Here is a 14,319-nt window from a genome sequence, read left to right as displayed (position 1 = left end):
TCATCGCGGACTCGGTTGAGCTCAGCGCCATTAACATAAAACCATCATGATTTTTAAATTATTATTATTTTTTTTTAGTTAATTCTCAGCGGAGGGGGTGGGAGGAGAGGAGGGGGGAGGGAAGGAGAGAAGAGAAGAAAGGAGAATGAAGTGGGGGAATGAAAAGGAAGGGAGAAGAGAATGGTGGAGGGAAGAGAGGAGAGGAGGGAAGCGAGGAGAGTAGTGATAGAGAGGAGGGGAAGAGGAGGGAGGAGAACGGAGAGGGAAAGGGAGAGGAGAGGAAAGGGAGTAAAGAGGAGAGGAGAGAAGAGAAGATAACGGAGAGGAGAGAAGGGAAAGAGAGGAAGAGGAGAGGAGAATGCAGAGTGAAAGAGAAGATAAGAGAATAGAGAAGGAGAGAAAAGAGTAAGATATGATTGGACAGGAGATTAAATGAAGGGAAAGGAAAGGAGAGAGAGAGAGAGAGAGAGAGAGAGAGAGAGAGAGAGAGAGAGAGAGAGAGAGAGAGAGAGAGAGAGAGAGAGAGAGAGAGAGAGAGAGAGAGAGATTTAATAATTTAATAAGTGTCCAGGTGGTGTTCGAGTGAGCAAAACGCAGCACAGTTTAATAAAGCGGGTTATTACAGGAACAGCAGACAGGTGGGCAGGCAAGCAGGTAGGTGGGTAGGTAAGTGGGTAGGTGGGTAGGTGGGTGGGCAGGTAAGAGGTGGGTAGAAGATAAGTATAGAAGTAGGTGTTAAGTAAAGTCGTTGTAGTAGTAGTAGTAGTAGTAGTGGTAGTGGTAGTAGTAGTAGTAGTAGTAGTAGTAGTAGTAGTAGTAGTAGTAGTAGTAGTAGTAGTAGTAGTAGTAGTAGTAGTAGTAGTAGTAGTAGTAGTAGTAGTAGTAGTAGTAGTGGTAGTAGTAGTAGTCACCAATGTTGCTGTTGTATTATGATTGTTATTGTTATTTCATTATTATCAATCTTGCTGTTACTGCTAATACTACTATCACCATCATCACTATTAATACTATCACTTTCTACCGCTACCACTATCACCTTCACTATCACCACAACAAATATGGTAACCTCACACACACACAAGGTATTTAGCAGGGGTGTCACACATACGCCCCACATCAACATCGTTACCATGCACCCCTGACATTATACATTCCCACACGCAATGTTAGTTCACCTTAGATGGGAGTGTTAAGTATTAGACTGTAATAGTAAAAGTAATGGTGGTGGTAGTGGTAGTAGTAATAGTAGTAGTAGTAGTAGTAGTAGTAGTAGTAGTAGTAGTAGTAAAGATTGTTACGTGATGCCTCTTGTGATATATTAGACAAACAGGCTGAACAGACAAATAGACAGATAAACATAGATATTTCAAAGAAGGAGTGAAAGATATATACGCATACAGATAGACAAGCTGATAACAAGACAAACAAACAAACCGAAACACACACACACACACACAAAAACACACACACACACACAAAAACACACACACACACATAAAGGGAATTAATTAGTGAGAAAATGGAAGGGGGGGGAGAGAGAGAGAGAGAGAGAGAGAGAGAGAGAGAGAGAGAGAGAGAGAGAGAGGGTAATAACAAGTCCCCTTTGGTGTCTATACTCTGTCAACACACCTCTTGACTCAACAAACACACACACAAACAAACAGGCGACGACAGGCTGACCTGACTACAAACATTCGGCAAAAAAGATAAAAAGAATCATTCATAAACATTTACACTCGACGACAAATTGTGAATATTAGGAAGGGAATGAAATTGATGATGATGATGAAGTGAGGAGGAGGAGGAGGAGGAGGAAACATGGAAAGGTAGGCAACAAGAAGAATACTGGATCATTACGAGGCACTTCGCTCTAGACTGGTATTTTTAGACGCTTCCGCCTCTCACATTAATTATTTCCAAAGGCCTAAAACGAGATCAATCGGGTTTTCATGGATGCTTTTATAGGTTCAAGGTACAGAAGATGGGTCAAACTACCACCAGGGCCATAAAGCTACCCCTGGAAATGCCCACAACTCCTATGAAAGCCTTGTCAATTATGTGTGGTTGGGCGAGGAAATGTTCAAGAAAATGGTCCCTTGTGTTATGATCTGCTCGACCGTCACTTTTAGCGCAGACCAAAGCATTTCGGGGCGTACGTTCAGTTTACTTCTGTTGCCCCAAATTCACGGTCGATGCGATTTTGGAAGATGAGTTTCTGCACTTACTACTTCAGCAGGGAGGTTGTTCCAGTGGCGTGTGACTCCGTTTGACAAGAAACTCCTACCAAATGTCTGTATTGCATCGCTTTGCTTGAATGGGTAGAGGAGGAGGAGGAAGAGGAGAAGGAAACTAAGGATAGAACAAATACCAGGAGAGGAGGAGGGAGTGTAAAAGAAGAATAAGGAGGAGAAGGAGAATAAGGATAACGAGAAGGAATATAAGAGGAGGCGAGGGTAGAGGGACAACAAAGAAAAAGAAGAGGAAGATAAAAGGGGTAACAAAGAGGAGGAGGAGGAGGAGGAGGAGGAGGAGGAGGAAGGGAAGAGCCTTATTAACGGCATCCAGGTGAGCAGAAGGCCAGCGAGAAGGTGAGGGGGAGAGGAGAGGAGGGAGTAGAGGAGAGGGGCATGTCCTGTGAGCCAGCCTCCCTCTCTTGCAATCCTCTTCCTCCTCCTCCTCCTCTTACCTCTCAACTGTTCATTTTTCCCCTCTCTCTCTCTCTCTCTCTCATAATTGCTCCTCTTCACCCCCAATTCCTTTTTATCTCCCTCTTTTTTCCTCTTCATTCCTCTTTTTTTTCTCATACATCTCTCTCTCTCTCTCTCTCTCTCTCTCTCTCTCTCTCTCTCTCTCTCTCTCTCTCTCTCTCTATTTTGCCGCCACCACAAATCGATCACTCTGTTAGTCATCCGTCTGCGAACGTCTCTCTCTCTCTCTCTCTCTCTCGGTCATGCAAACCCACACGAGTATTGACTGAAAGGGGGAGAAAGAGGGGGAGGGAAGGAGAGGGAGGGAGGAGGGGAGAGTGAGGGAGGGAGAGGGAGGGAGAGAGGGGAAGGGAGAGAGGGAGACGAAGGATTAAAGGGAGGAATCAAGGGAGGTAAGGAGGGAAAGAGGATTGGAGGGGAAGGAGAGGGAGGAAAGCGTGTTGAGGGGAAGGTAAGGAGGGAAAGAGGATGAAGAGAGAGAGAGAGAGAGAGAGAGAGAGAGAGAGAGAGAGAGAGAGAGAGAGAGAGAGAGAGAGAGAGAGAGAGAGAGAGAGAGAGAAGCAAGGAAGAATGGAGGAAAATGGGAGAGGGAGAGAATAATGGCTGGTGATAGGAATGAGAGAGAGAGAGAGAGAGAGAGAGAGAGAGAGAGAGAGAGAGAGAGAGAGAGAGAGAGAGAGAATATGACACGGAGGAGGAATGAATGAGGAAGGGAAGGAGATAAGAAGGGAAGGAAGGAGGAAAGCATATTGACAAGTAGATGAATGAGGTAACAAGGAAGGGATGGAGGGAGAGAGAGAAGGAGGGAAGGAGAGGGAGGGAGGGAGAGAAAAATGTAAGCAGGGAGGGAAAGAGTAGAGAGGGGAACAAAGGACGGAGGGAAGGAGGGAAGAAGGCCTGACAAGGAAGGGGAGGTGGAAGGGAGGGAAGGAGAGGATGAGAGAGGGGAGAGATGGAGAGAAGGTGGAGGAAAGGAGAGAAGTTTGAGACATGGATTACGGGAGGAAGGTGGAGAGAAGAAAAAGTTGAAGGGAAAAGTTGAAGGTAGACAAGCAAGAGAGAGAGAGAGAGAGAGAGAGGAACAATGAAGGAGTGAGTCGTGGAGGAAGACCAGGTAAGAAGGAGCCATCCCCCTCCCCTCTCTCTCTCTCTCTCTCTCCCAGCCGTGATCATGGGCGTGAAGACTGTCGACCTCCCTCCCTCTCGCCGACCTCCTTCCTCCCCTCATTTTTTTCCCTCCTCCTCCTCCTCCTCCTCGTCTCTCCTTCGGCCCAAACTTCTTTCTCTCTCTCCCATTTAATTTTTTCCAACTTTATTATTTATTTTTTCTTACCTTTCCCCTCCTCCTCCTCCTCATTCTCCCTTACCTTTACCGACCTCCCTCAACATTTTTTTCATCTCTCTCTCTCTCTCTCTCTCTCTCTCTCTCTCTCTCTCTCTCTCTCTCTCTCTCTCTCTCTCTCTAATAAGTCACCATGTTTACAAATTAGGTGTGAGTGACTTGGTTGAAGGGGGAAGGGAGAGGGGGGAGAGAGGAAGAGGAGGAAGAGTGGAGGAAGAGAGGGGAAGGGAAAGAGGAAGGGAAAGAGGGGGGTGGAAGAGAGAGGAGGAAGAGAGGGAGAAAGAAGGGTATACAAAAGCTAATATTTGTGCCTCTAATGACGTCCTGAATGAATTAGGTGTGTGTGTGTGTGTGTGTGTGTGTGTGTGTGTGTGTGTGCTGACGGGGCTGTTGGTGTCGTGGTGTGCTTGCTCGCTTGTTGGGTTATTTAACTCTCTCTCTCTCTCTCTCTCTCTCTCTCTCTCTCTCTTAGCAGCGCGAAATACAGGAGTAAGTGGAAGAGGAAATGGAGGAGGAGGAGGAGAGGGAGAGGAAGAGGAGGAGGAGGAGGAGGAGGAGGGATGGATTTGAAGTGGTAGAGGATGAGGAGCAGGAGCAGGAACAAGAGGAAATTGAAGAGGAGGAGGAGGAGGAGGAGGAGGAACATAAGAACATAAGAACGTAAGGAGTCTGCAAGAGGCCGGTTGGCCTATACAAGGCAGCTCCTGTACACTCAATCCCACCTTACCTCACCATCCATGGCTTTATCTAACCTCTTCTTGAATGTATCTACGGTATTGGCACCCACAACATGGCTCCCAAGCCTGTTCCATTCGTCCACCACTCTACTGGTGAACCAATTCTTACCTATGTCTTTGTTAAATCTGAATTTGTCTAACTTAAAACCATTGCTACGCGTCCGACCGACCTGGCTCTTTTACTATCAAAATTTTATTGACATCCCCTTTATTATGACCCTTCATCCATTTATAGACTTCGATGAAGTCTCCTCGCAACCTTCGCCTTTCTAGAGAGTGTAGATTTAACTGCTTCAGCCTGGAGGAAGAAGATGCAAGAGAGAAAGAGGAGTAGTAGGAGAAGGAGGAAGACGAGGAGGAGGAGGAAGCTGAAGAGGTTGGTAAAGGAGGAGGATCAGGAGTAAAGACAGAAGGAAATGGAAGATAAGGAAAAGGAGGAGGAAGAGGAGGAGGGAACGAAGAAAGCGGATGAGGTGGAGGAGGAGGAGGAGGACACGGATGAGGAGGAAGCAGAAGAGAAAGAAGAGGAAGAGGCAAAGGAAAAGAGAGGAGGAGGAGGAGGAGGAGGAGAAGGAGGGGGAGGAGGTATGCAGACACTACTCGTAAACGCAAACAGTGAACATAAACATTCATCTGTTCAACGATCACACTGCCTCGTCACCACACCACCACCACCACCACCATCAACGACTATAAGCACTGCCGCAACCACAACCATAATCACAACATCACCAAACCATCATAAAAAAGTTATTGAGAAAAAAAAGAAGACAAAGAAGAAAACCTCAAACAACCACCACAATAACATAAAAAATAAAGAAAAAAATACAGATAAGAATACCAACAAAACCACCACACACACACACACACACACACACACACACACACACACACACACATGAAGGGACTGAGTGGGTGAAAAAGTGGAGTCGACGGCATAGCAAGGGCAGAGACGAAGTGGAAGGGAGAGGGTAAGCAGAAGGGAACAAGGATGGGTGAGGTCGAGGAGGTTATTAGGAGGGGTGAGGCACAGTATGGAGTAGGGGGCAGAGGGGGGGGGGGGGCGTGACAGGGGAGCGTGATGGGCGTGAAGGGGAAAATAAGGAAATAGGATCTGTTTCTGGCAAGCCCCACCACGATCGCCTGTGTGTCGCCTATGTGCCACTCACGTCAACACCTGATACGGGGGGGGGGGGGGCTGATGAGGGTGGTGGTCATGGCGGAGGTAAGGAAAGGAAGGGGAAGGGGAAGGGAAGGAAATGGTAGTGCTGGTGGTGATAGTGATGGTGATAGTCCAAAATTGTGGTAGTGCTGGTGATGGTGTTCGTCGAAAATTGTGGTGAATCGAATAGGTAGTGGTGACTGGTGATGGTGATGGTAGTGGTGGTGACTGGTGATAGTCCAAAGTTGTGGTGGATGGAAAGGGTTGTTCTGGTGGTGGTGATAGTGGTGATGGTGTTAGGTTAGAGTCGTGTTGGGTGTAATGAGTTTTGGTGGTGGTGGTGGTGGTGATGGTGGTGTTAAGTTAAGGTCGTGGTGGGTGGAATGATTTTGGTGGTAGTGGTGATGGTGGTATTAGTTCAGTGCAGTATAGTTAGGTGTGGTATATAGCAGTGGGAAGGCATGAGGTGGTGGTGGTGGTGGTGGTGGTGTGGTGAGAGGGGAGAAAGATTTTGATGGTGATGTTGGAGGATTAAGGGGAGGAAGAAGGATGTGGCGGTGGAGGGGAAGAGTGAAAGGAGCAGATCTGTGGTGGAGAGAGGAAACGGTGCTGTGTTGGTGGTGAAAGAAGAGGCTTAAGGTTGTGGTGGTGGTGGTGGTGGGAGGAGGTAGTGGTGTCATGGAAGGAGGGAGTGGACAAGACCGATGTGATGATGGGATAGTGGTGGGGGTGGTAAAGGGTGGAGGCTAAGGTGGAAGACAGCAAAAAGATGGATGAAGGATATTAGTGGAGAGCAGAGGAGTGGATAAATATAGTGGATGAAGGGAAAACACGAGAGTAGGAGGAGGGTTTTATGAAGAGATGGAAAATGGAGGAGAGCTGAAAGAAAGATGGAGGTGGAGGAGGAAGATGGGAAAAGAGATGGATGAAAAGTATTAGGCCGGTATTGTCAGGCACATCCGCCTCTCACATCAACCATTTCCAAAAGGGCCAAAAAGGAGATCAGTCGGGTTCTAACGAGTGATATTTTATTTTCATGGTACAGAAGAAGGGTCGAACTACCACCAGGGTCATAAAAATACCCCTGGAAAGGCCCAAAACTCCTACGAAAGCCTTGTTAAAATAATGTGTGCTTGAAGGCCGAAATAATTAAGAGTCTCACATAACTATTTCCAAAAGGGACAAAAAGGATATCAGTCGGGTTCTAATGAGTGGTATTTCAGGTTCATGGTATCTACAGAAGAGTCAAACTACTACCAGGGTCATAAAACTACCCCTGGAAATGCCTAAAACTCCTACGAAAGCCTTGTCAACATAATGAAGTCTCACATCAACTATTTCCAAAAGAGCCAAAAAGGTGAGGAGTCGGGTTCTAATGAGTGGTATTTTAGGTACAGAGAAGTGAAACTACCACCAGGGTCATAAAACTGCCCCTGGAAATGCCCAAAACTCCAACGAAAGCCTTGTGAAAATGTGTGCGTGGGCCATAAGAGAAGAAACGCGTGGTGGAAAGCGAAATAATAGAGAAAAGTGGTGTGTGTGTGTGTGTGTGTGTGTGTGTGTGTGTGCAGGCAGACATGTAGGAAGCTAAGTAAAGAGAGCATCGTGTCGAGTAATCCCATCCACACGCCAGCCAGCCAGCCACACTCTTCCCGCCACAACAAACAAAGCTGCAGGGCTGGCTGGAGGAGGGCTGCAGGGCTAGACGGATTGGCGGGCGGCTGACTGGCTGGCTGGCGGGCGAGACTGTCACGGATTTCCACGGTGACGGTGACGACGTGGATACTGGAAGGTGGTGATGGTGATGGTGGTGGTGAAGATGGTAGTAATAGTACGGTAGTAGTTGTAATGTTAGCGGTTGTGGTAATGGTAATGATGGTAGTGATAGCAGAAAAAGATATAGAAGAAAAGGAAAATTGATGGAGAATAGTAGAACATAAAGAATAGAGAATAGAAAGGAAAAGAAGAAAATAGAAACAAAGACGATGAAGAGTAGGTGAGTAAAAAAATAAATAGATGTAATAAGTAAAGTAGTAACAGTAAGAGAAAACAAAAAATAAAGGAATGAAAAAAAGTCGAAAATGAGATGATATTGATGAAGAGGAGCAAAAAATTAATAGGCCTAGGTTTGAAATAAAATACGACGATGAAGAGAGAAAAAAAAAAGAATGGTCGTTTCCCTCTTTTAACCTTTCTTTTTACAACAAAGGAGACGGCTCAAGGGTAACAAAGAGTGAAAAAAAAAAAAAAACGCTATATACTCACCGCTCCCTTAATAGACAAAAGTAAAGAGTAGCCAAGAGAGGTCAAATTCGGGTGGAGAGGTGTCTTGATACACTCTTCTTCACTCCCTTTCTCTCCCAACAATAACAACAACAACAACAATCCTACACAGTAACATTTCTATGACAACCTACCCAACAAACAAACGAGGGAACAAACACAACAAACACAGCTATACTAAACAAACACTCGAAGCACGCACCATAAAATACCTATCGTAACAGACCCTTGATAACACACTGACTGACTGACTGACTGACCCGCTTCCCTTATGATTAGTAGAGCACGGGAAGCACTTAGTATCAGACCACAGACAACACAGCACACGCCACAGACCACAGACAGACCACACTGGGCTAAGCTTAGTGACCCCTACATATACGACGGCAACGGTGGTGGTTGTGGTGGTGGGGTGGGGGTGTAATAAATGGGAAGGGGAGGTAGGGAGGAGTTGGAAGAGGAGGGGGAGAGTTACGGTATAGATATTGTGGAGATAATGGAGTGGGGAGGGAGGAGGAAGAGGCGCAGCATGGAAAGGGATGAAAGAATGGGAAGTAATGACGGAGGGGATGAAGAAGTGGAGCTGTATGGGAAGAGATGATGGTATGTGAGGAGAGGTAAAGATGGAAAGAAGGAAGGAGGGAGGGATAAAGAAGAAGGGAGAGAAAAGAAGTAGAGAAAATGAAGACGGGCATGGGAGCTTACGAGGGATTGGAAAGAAAGGGAGGAAGGAAGGTAGGTGATGAAAGAGAGGGGGGATAAGAGGAAGGATGGAAATAGAGAGAGAATGAAGGAGTGGGTAGGGGCGGCGAACATGAGAGAGGAAGAAAAGAATGAATAGGACTAAGGTAGTAGAAAAGAAGGGAAAAGAAGGAAATAAAAGAAACGAAACTTAAGGGGGAGGGAGAATAAGAAGGAAAAAAAAGTGGGAGAAAGAAAACTGGGAAAGGAAGGAAAATGACGGAGCAAAGGAGAGATAGAGAGGAAGGGAAGGAAGGGTGAGGAGGAAGGAATATACGAAACAAAAAGGGAGCGAAAGAGGGCTCAGAAAGGGAATCACGGGAAGAATAAAAGGATTTGGAGGAAGGATTTAGAGGAGAAAGAGGAGGAAAAGAAAGGGAAGGGAGAGGGAGGAAATAAAAAAAAAGGAATGGGGAAAGGAAGAGAATTTACACAGGGAATGTTGGGAGGAACGGGAGAGGAAAGAAAAGGAATGGGAAGGAAAGGGGATGAAGGAATATACGGAATGATTAGGAGAAAGAGAAGGAAAGGGAAAATGAGGAAAGGGGGAGGGAATAACAGAAGGGGAAGGATCGGGGTAAGAGAAGGGAAGGGAAGGCAAGGAAGGAATAAACGAGAGGGTTGGGCGTAATGGAAGGGAAGGGAGGGAAAGAGAGAAGGGAAGAGGGCACGGAGGGAGTAAACAGAAGGGAAGGGAAGGGTCGGAAGTAAGAGAAGGGAAGGGAAGAGAGCACTGAGGGAATAAACAGAAGGGAAGGGAACGGAAGGGAGGGGAAGAGAAGGGAAGGGAAGAGAGCATTGAGGGAATAAACAGAAGGGAAGGGAGGGGAAGAGAAGGGTCGGAAGTAAGAGAAGGGAAGGGAAGAGAGCATTGAGGGAATAAACAGAAGGGAAGGGAGGGGAAGAGAAGGGTCGGAAGTAAGAGAAGGGAAGGGAAGGGGGAGAGAATACAATAAAAAAGGGAGAAAGGGCGAGACTCACACAAACTCAAAAAGCGGAAATTAACGGGACATTAGTGGGAAAAAATAACAACGGGATGCTGGTTTTGTGATGCTGATGATAGTGGTGCTGGTATTATTATTATTATTATTATTATTATTATTATTATTACTACTCCTACTGCTACTAATACTTTTTGTTATTGTTGCCATCATTATTTTACGTCACTTTAATGCCTTCTCACCGCATTGTCTATTTAGCATCACACATTATAACATTATACAAAAAGAAATCAACATAATGGCGTAAATGTAGTGTTTCAGTGTTACCAGGCAGCCACCACACGCTCTAACCATCGTATCAAGAGTGTTTAGTAGCTACAGCAGTGTTACCAGCCCCCAAAGTATTGTATATAGTTAGCGCCAAATGTTGAACGGTGAAATAATAAAGCGACATAACTGTGTGTGTGTGTGTGTGTGTGTGTGTGTGTGTGTGTGTGTGTGTGTGTTGGTTTAATAGTTGCCTGTCCGAGAGTGCCAGTGCGTCTGTCAGGAAGTCAGTCAGTTACACACTCACTTTGTCTCGCTTTTATTTATTTTTCACGGAGCACGACACACACACACACACACACACAGGCTCTCCCCACCCCACAGGCAATTCATATTCCTTTCCCTCCACCCCTCCAAAACCCCGCCCCCCCACACATACTCGGAGGGTTTACCTGGAAATACTCTTAATTACCACCGGAGTGTGCCAGGTAAGTGGGGGCAGAACCTTTAAATAATCAATTACTAGCCTTGGTAATGGCGCCACCTGTTCCCTGGACGCATCACCTTTAGGCTAATCCGGAATAAGGACTTAATTTCTAGTTCCTGGGTGGCGTGAGAGCGTCGTGTATACCAACTCTCTCTCTCTCTCTCTCTCTCTGTTTACTTAGTATATATAGCTATCAACACAGCCTTTCACTAAAACAAACTATCCTCCTCCTCCTTATCATCATCATCATCATCATCATTATCATCATCACCATCATCATGTCACCACCGCCACCACCATCGCTACTACTGTCAATACCACCACTCTAACTACCTCCTCCATCTCATGCATAGCCTCGGCCGCCACCACCACCACCACTACCATCGCCACCACCTTTTCCTTTCTCCTTTCTCTATCTCATAACATGCAACTGCTGCTATCACCACCATCACCTCCTCCTTCTCTACCTCATACATAGCAACTGCCATCACCACCACCCACCACCCTCAGCACCACTACTACTGTCATCACCATCACCACCACCACCTCTGCCTCCCTCCTCGCGCCTTTATTCGGGTTAGTTATCATATTTGCATAAACATGTGCGATATTATTTTCATGCGAGATGGAGGAGGAGGAGGAGGAGGAAGAAGAGGGAGAGGAAGCAGAGGTTTAAGTTTCACTGGTGTTGACTTTGCTTATACACACACACACACACACACACACACACACACACACACACAGTAAAAGTGGCAGGCGCTGTAATATTTGAATGGTCTCCCTTATAGGATTTCCGAAGTCTTTTGAGGTATACCGGTATATTCTGAACCCTTTGTAAAGAAATCCAATATGCTATTTCTAGAGGCGTTGCATTTACTATTGATATTCCATTACTTTAAAGCATCAACAGTTCTACACCCACCCAGAGAGAGAGAGAGAGAGAGAGAGAGAGAGAGAGAGAGAGAGAGAGAGAGAGAGAATGCATATCAGTCAATGCTCTAAAGACGAGGTTGTAAGTGATTTGATACACTCCAAAGACAAAGAAAAAAGAGAAACAGAAAACTCGAGAACAAGACAAGGGCAACAACTGTAACAGACTTATAGCTACAACTGACCATGCAACTCAACAACAACAGGACACATCATACATTATACAGTTCTGACATTAAGTTAAGGCGAAATGTCAATGTCACGAGGAACATGCTACTTCTCCCTCGGCCCGTATGTGTGTGTGTGCGCGCGCTTGTCAACACCGAGGGGTTCATCTGCCCGTCACTTGGCTGTCTAAGTGGCGCGTAATTTGTCTGTATTTCTCGCTGTTGGTGTTCTATTTATCTGAGTACATCGTTTTCTGTGTCAGTCTGTCCTCATAGCGAGTCTGTATACTACTACTGCTACTACTTCTACTGCAACTACTACTACTACTGTTACTCCAACCATATTTTTTTCTACTACTACTATTACTACTACTACTACTGGTATATACCCTCCCTCTACACAAGCATCTCACGTTTCCATATGCAAAACCTAACACTAATAACATGTAAATAACGTATATATCCTTTAAGACCCTAAAGAGCCAGCCAGCTAACTCCAGTCTTCCATTTCATCCCGGAAAAATGTTTCAATATAACATAAACACAAACACCGTCTTTTGTGTACCACCCTACTCTGGACTCCTTTCTTTTTCTCTTTTGTTCCATTATTATTATTTTCTCTTTCCTCGCGTCGTTCTCTTTTGTGTTGCAACGAGTCAGTTTCAGTTTTTGTTTAGTTTTCTTTTTTATTTCACAAGCTCGCATTTTCGTCCCCTTTGTGTGTGTGTATCTGTGTGTGTCGTCGAGGCAAATAAGGGAAAGGAAGGGTTGAAGACGAGAGCCACAACAGGAAATGGAAGTAATGGAAGCGTGAAGTGAGAGAGAGAGAGAGAGAGAGAGAGAGAGAGAGAGAGAGAGAGAGAGAGACTGGCCATCAAACAAACAAAAAGAGAAGGCGGTTAGGAGGGGAATTATTATTACAGAAAAAAAACTACTAGAAGATAGATTGAAAAGAGGAGGAAAAGGATGGGGGGGAAAAGGGGAAGAAATAGAAGAGTTAATAAAGAGGCACGAAATACGAAAGGGAGGCAGGAAGAGGCGGTAGTCAAGAGGTCCACTTGAGCCTTCCTCTTGAGGCGATGACACACACACACACACACACACACACACACACACACACACAGTTAATTCGTTCATTCATAAATGTTTGAAAGTAGACAAAAAAATGTAACTGAGCTCACTCCACATACCTACACACACACACACACACACACACACACACACACACACACACACATACCATTCTCCCGTCAGTCATCCCTACACTGCCCCACATTAGCCCCTACAACCTACACACACGCACACACTAAACATCATTATACACGCACGTCACCCTAACCCTTACACACACACACACGCACGTCACCCTAACCCTTACACACACACACACACACACACACAGTATATAGTTGGCAGTAGAAGCAGAGTAAGGGACAACACACACACACACACACACACACACACACACATATATACATTATTCAATATTTACATAACCAAACATACGAGTCTACGTAGACGAAACGGGGAGAGCTACCGGGGCCATAACACACTTGAATTCTAACCCTTATGAACACGAGAATGTGAAGACGAAAATCAAGATACGCAAGAATTAGGACAAGAAAACAAACATACATTTTTTTATATAAACACAGGACGCCCATCCTCTCTCTCTCCCTCTCTCTCTCTCTCTCTCTCACACACACACACACACACACACACACACACATGACCCCTTCCTCCCTTGTCCCTCCCTCTTACATACCCCAACACACACCCTCCCTCCCTCTCTCTCTCTCACATACCCAAACCTTCTCACCCTTACACACACACACACACACACACACACACACACACAAAAAAAAAAAAAAAAAAAAACACCCTTGCAGGTACTTGTGAATGAAGGTGTCGGGGCGAGGCATGCACTGGGCCTCCCCCGAACCACTGCTCCCGCCGGGCTGCGAGATCTGCCGTATTAACCCGACGAACTTCTTCTTCAGCGACGGCCCGGAGCTGCTGTTGCGACTCATGCTGCTGGTCCCCCTCGGCGGCTAAGTCCAGTAGAGCTCCGTGCAGGCCATGACGTATCTTCCCCCACGGATAATATTCTCAACTGTTTTGATTATTTGGGAGACGTTGCCAGCTGGTCGCCTTCCTGTGCAGGTTGTCGTACCGCGCCTCAACATGTAGCTTTGATTAAATTAGGGTATCCACACGTATATTTGTTAATGGTGGTATCTTAAATAGTACACAAGTTAAGTTTAGTGATACTACGTACAAATATCAACGTACAGCATAACAACAAGGAAACTACCCCGCCACTGGTCGAATAGCTTGTTTTATGGGAAGAAAGACTCCTCCTGTTATTCTAGTGCGGTCTGTGTGTCTTGATTTGGTTTTATAGAGGAAAGGTTATACATAGGGTTGCATTGAGGTCGTTGTCTTACATATATGCAGCTTCGATTATTCTGCGTCGTGTGTCTGGCAGGGAAGGTAGCAGACGACAGGTGAATCAGTTTTCTGTAACATGATTTGAAGGGGAAACTACGACACT

The 14,319-nt window shown here is 45.8% G+C and overlaps 1 protein-coding gene across 2 annotated transcripts in view; it reads right to left on the bottom strand.

Moving 5' to 3' along the window:
• Window positions 1–13,903, bottom strand: part of LOC127004468 (uncharacterized) — a 42,553-nt gene extending 28,650 nt beyond the window's left edge. For both annotated transcript variants that reach the window (XM_050872210.1, XM_050872209.1), the window contains exon 1: window positions 13,647–13,903. In XM_050872210.1, the coding sequence (XP_050728167.1) occupies window positions 13,647–13,795 (149 nt within the window). In that variant the 5' untranslated portion in view covers window positions 13,796–13,903. The remainder of the gene's footprint in view (window positions 1–13,646) is intronic.
• Window positions 13,904–14,319: the final 416 nt, after the last annotated feature.

Source organism: Eriocheir sinensis, chromosome 28 (assembly GCF_024679095.1).
Source record: "Eriocheir sinensis breed Jianghai 21 chromosome 28, ASM2467909v1, whole genome shotgun sequence".
In the NCBI taxonomy this organism is placed as follows: Eukaryota; Metazoa; Arthropoda; class Malacostraca; order Decapoda; family Varunidae; genus Eriocheir; species Eriocheir sinensis.
The sequence above is the reverse complement of the archived record's forward strand: the minus strand, read 5'-3'. Positions and strand labels throughout refer to the sequence as shown.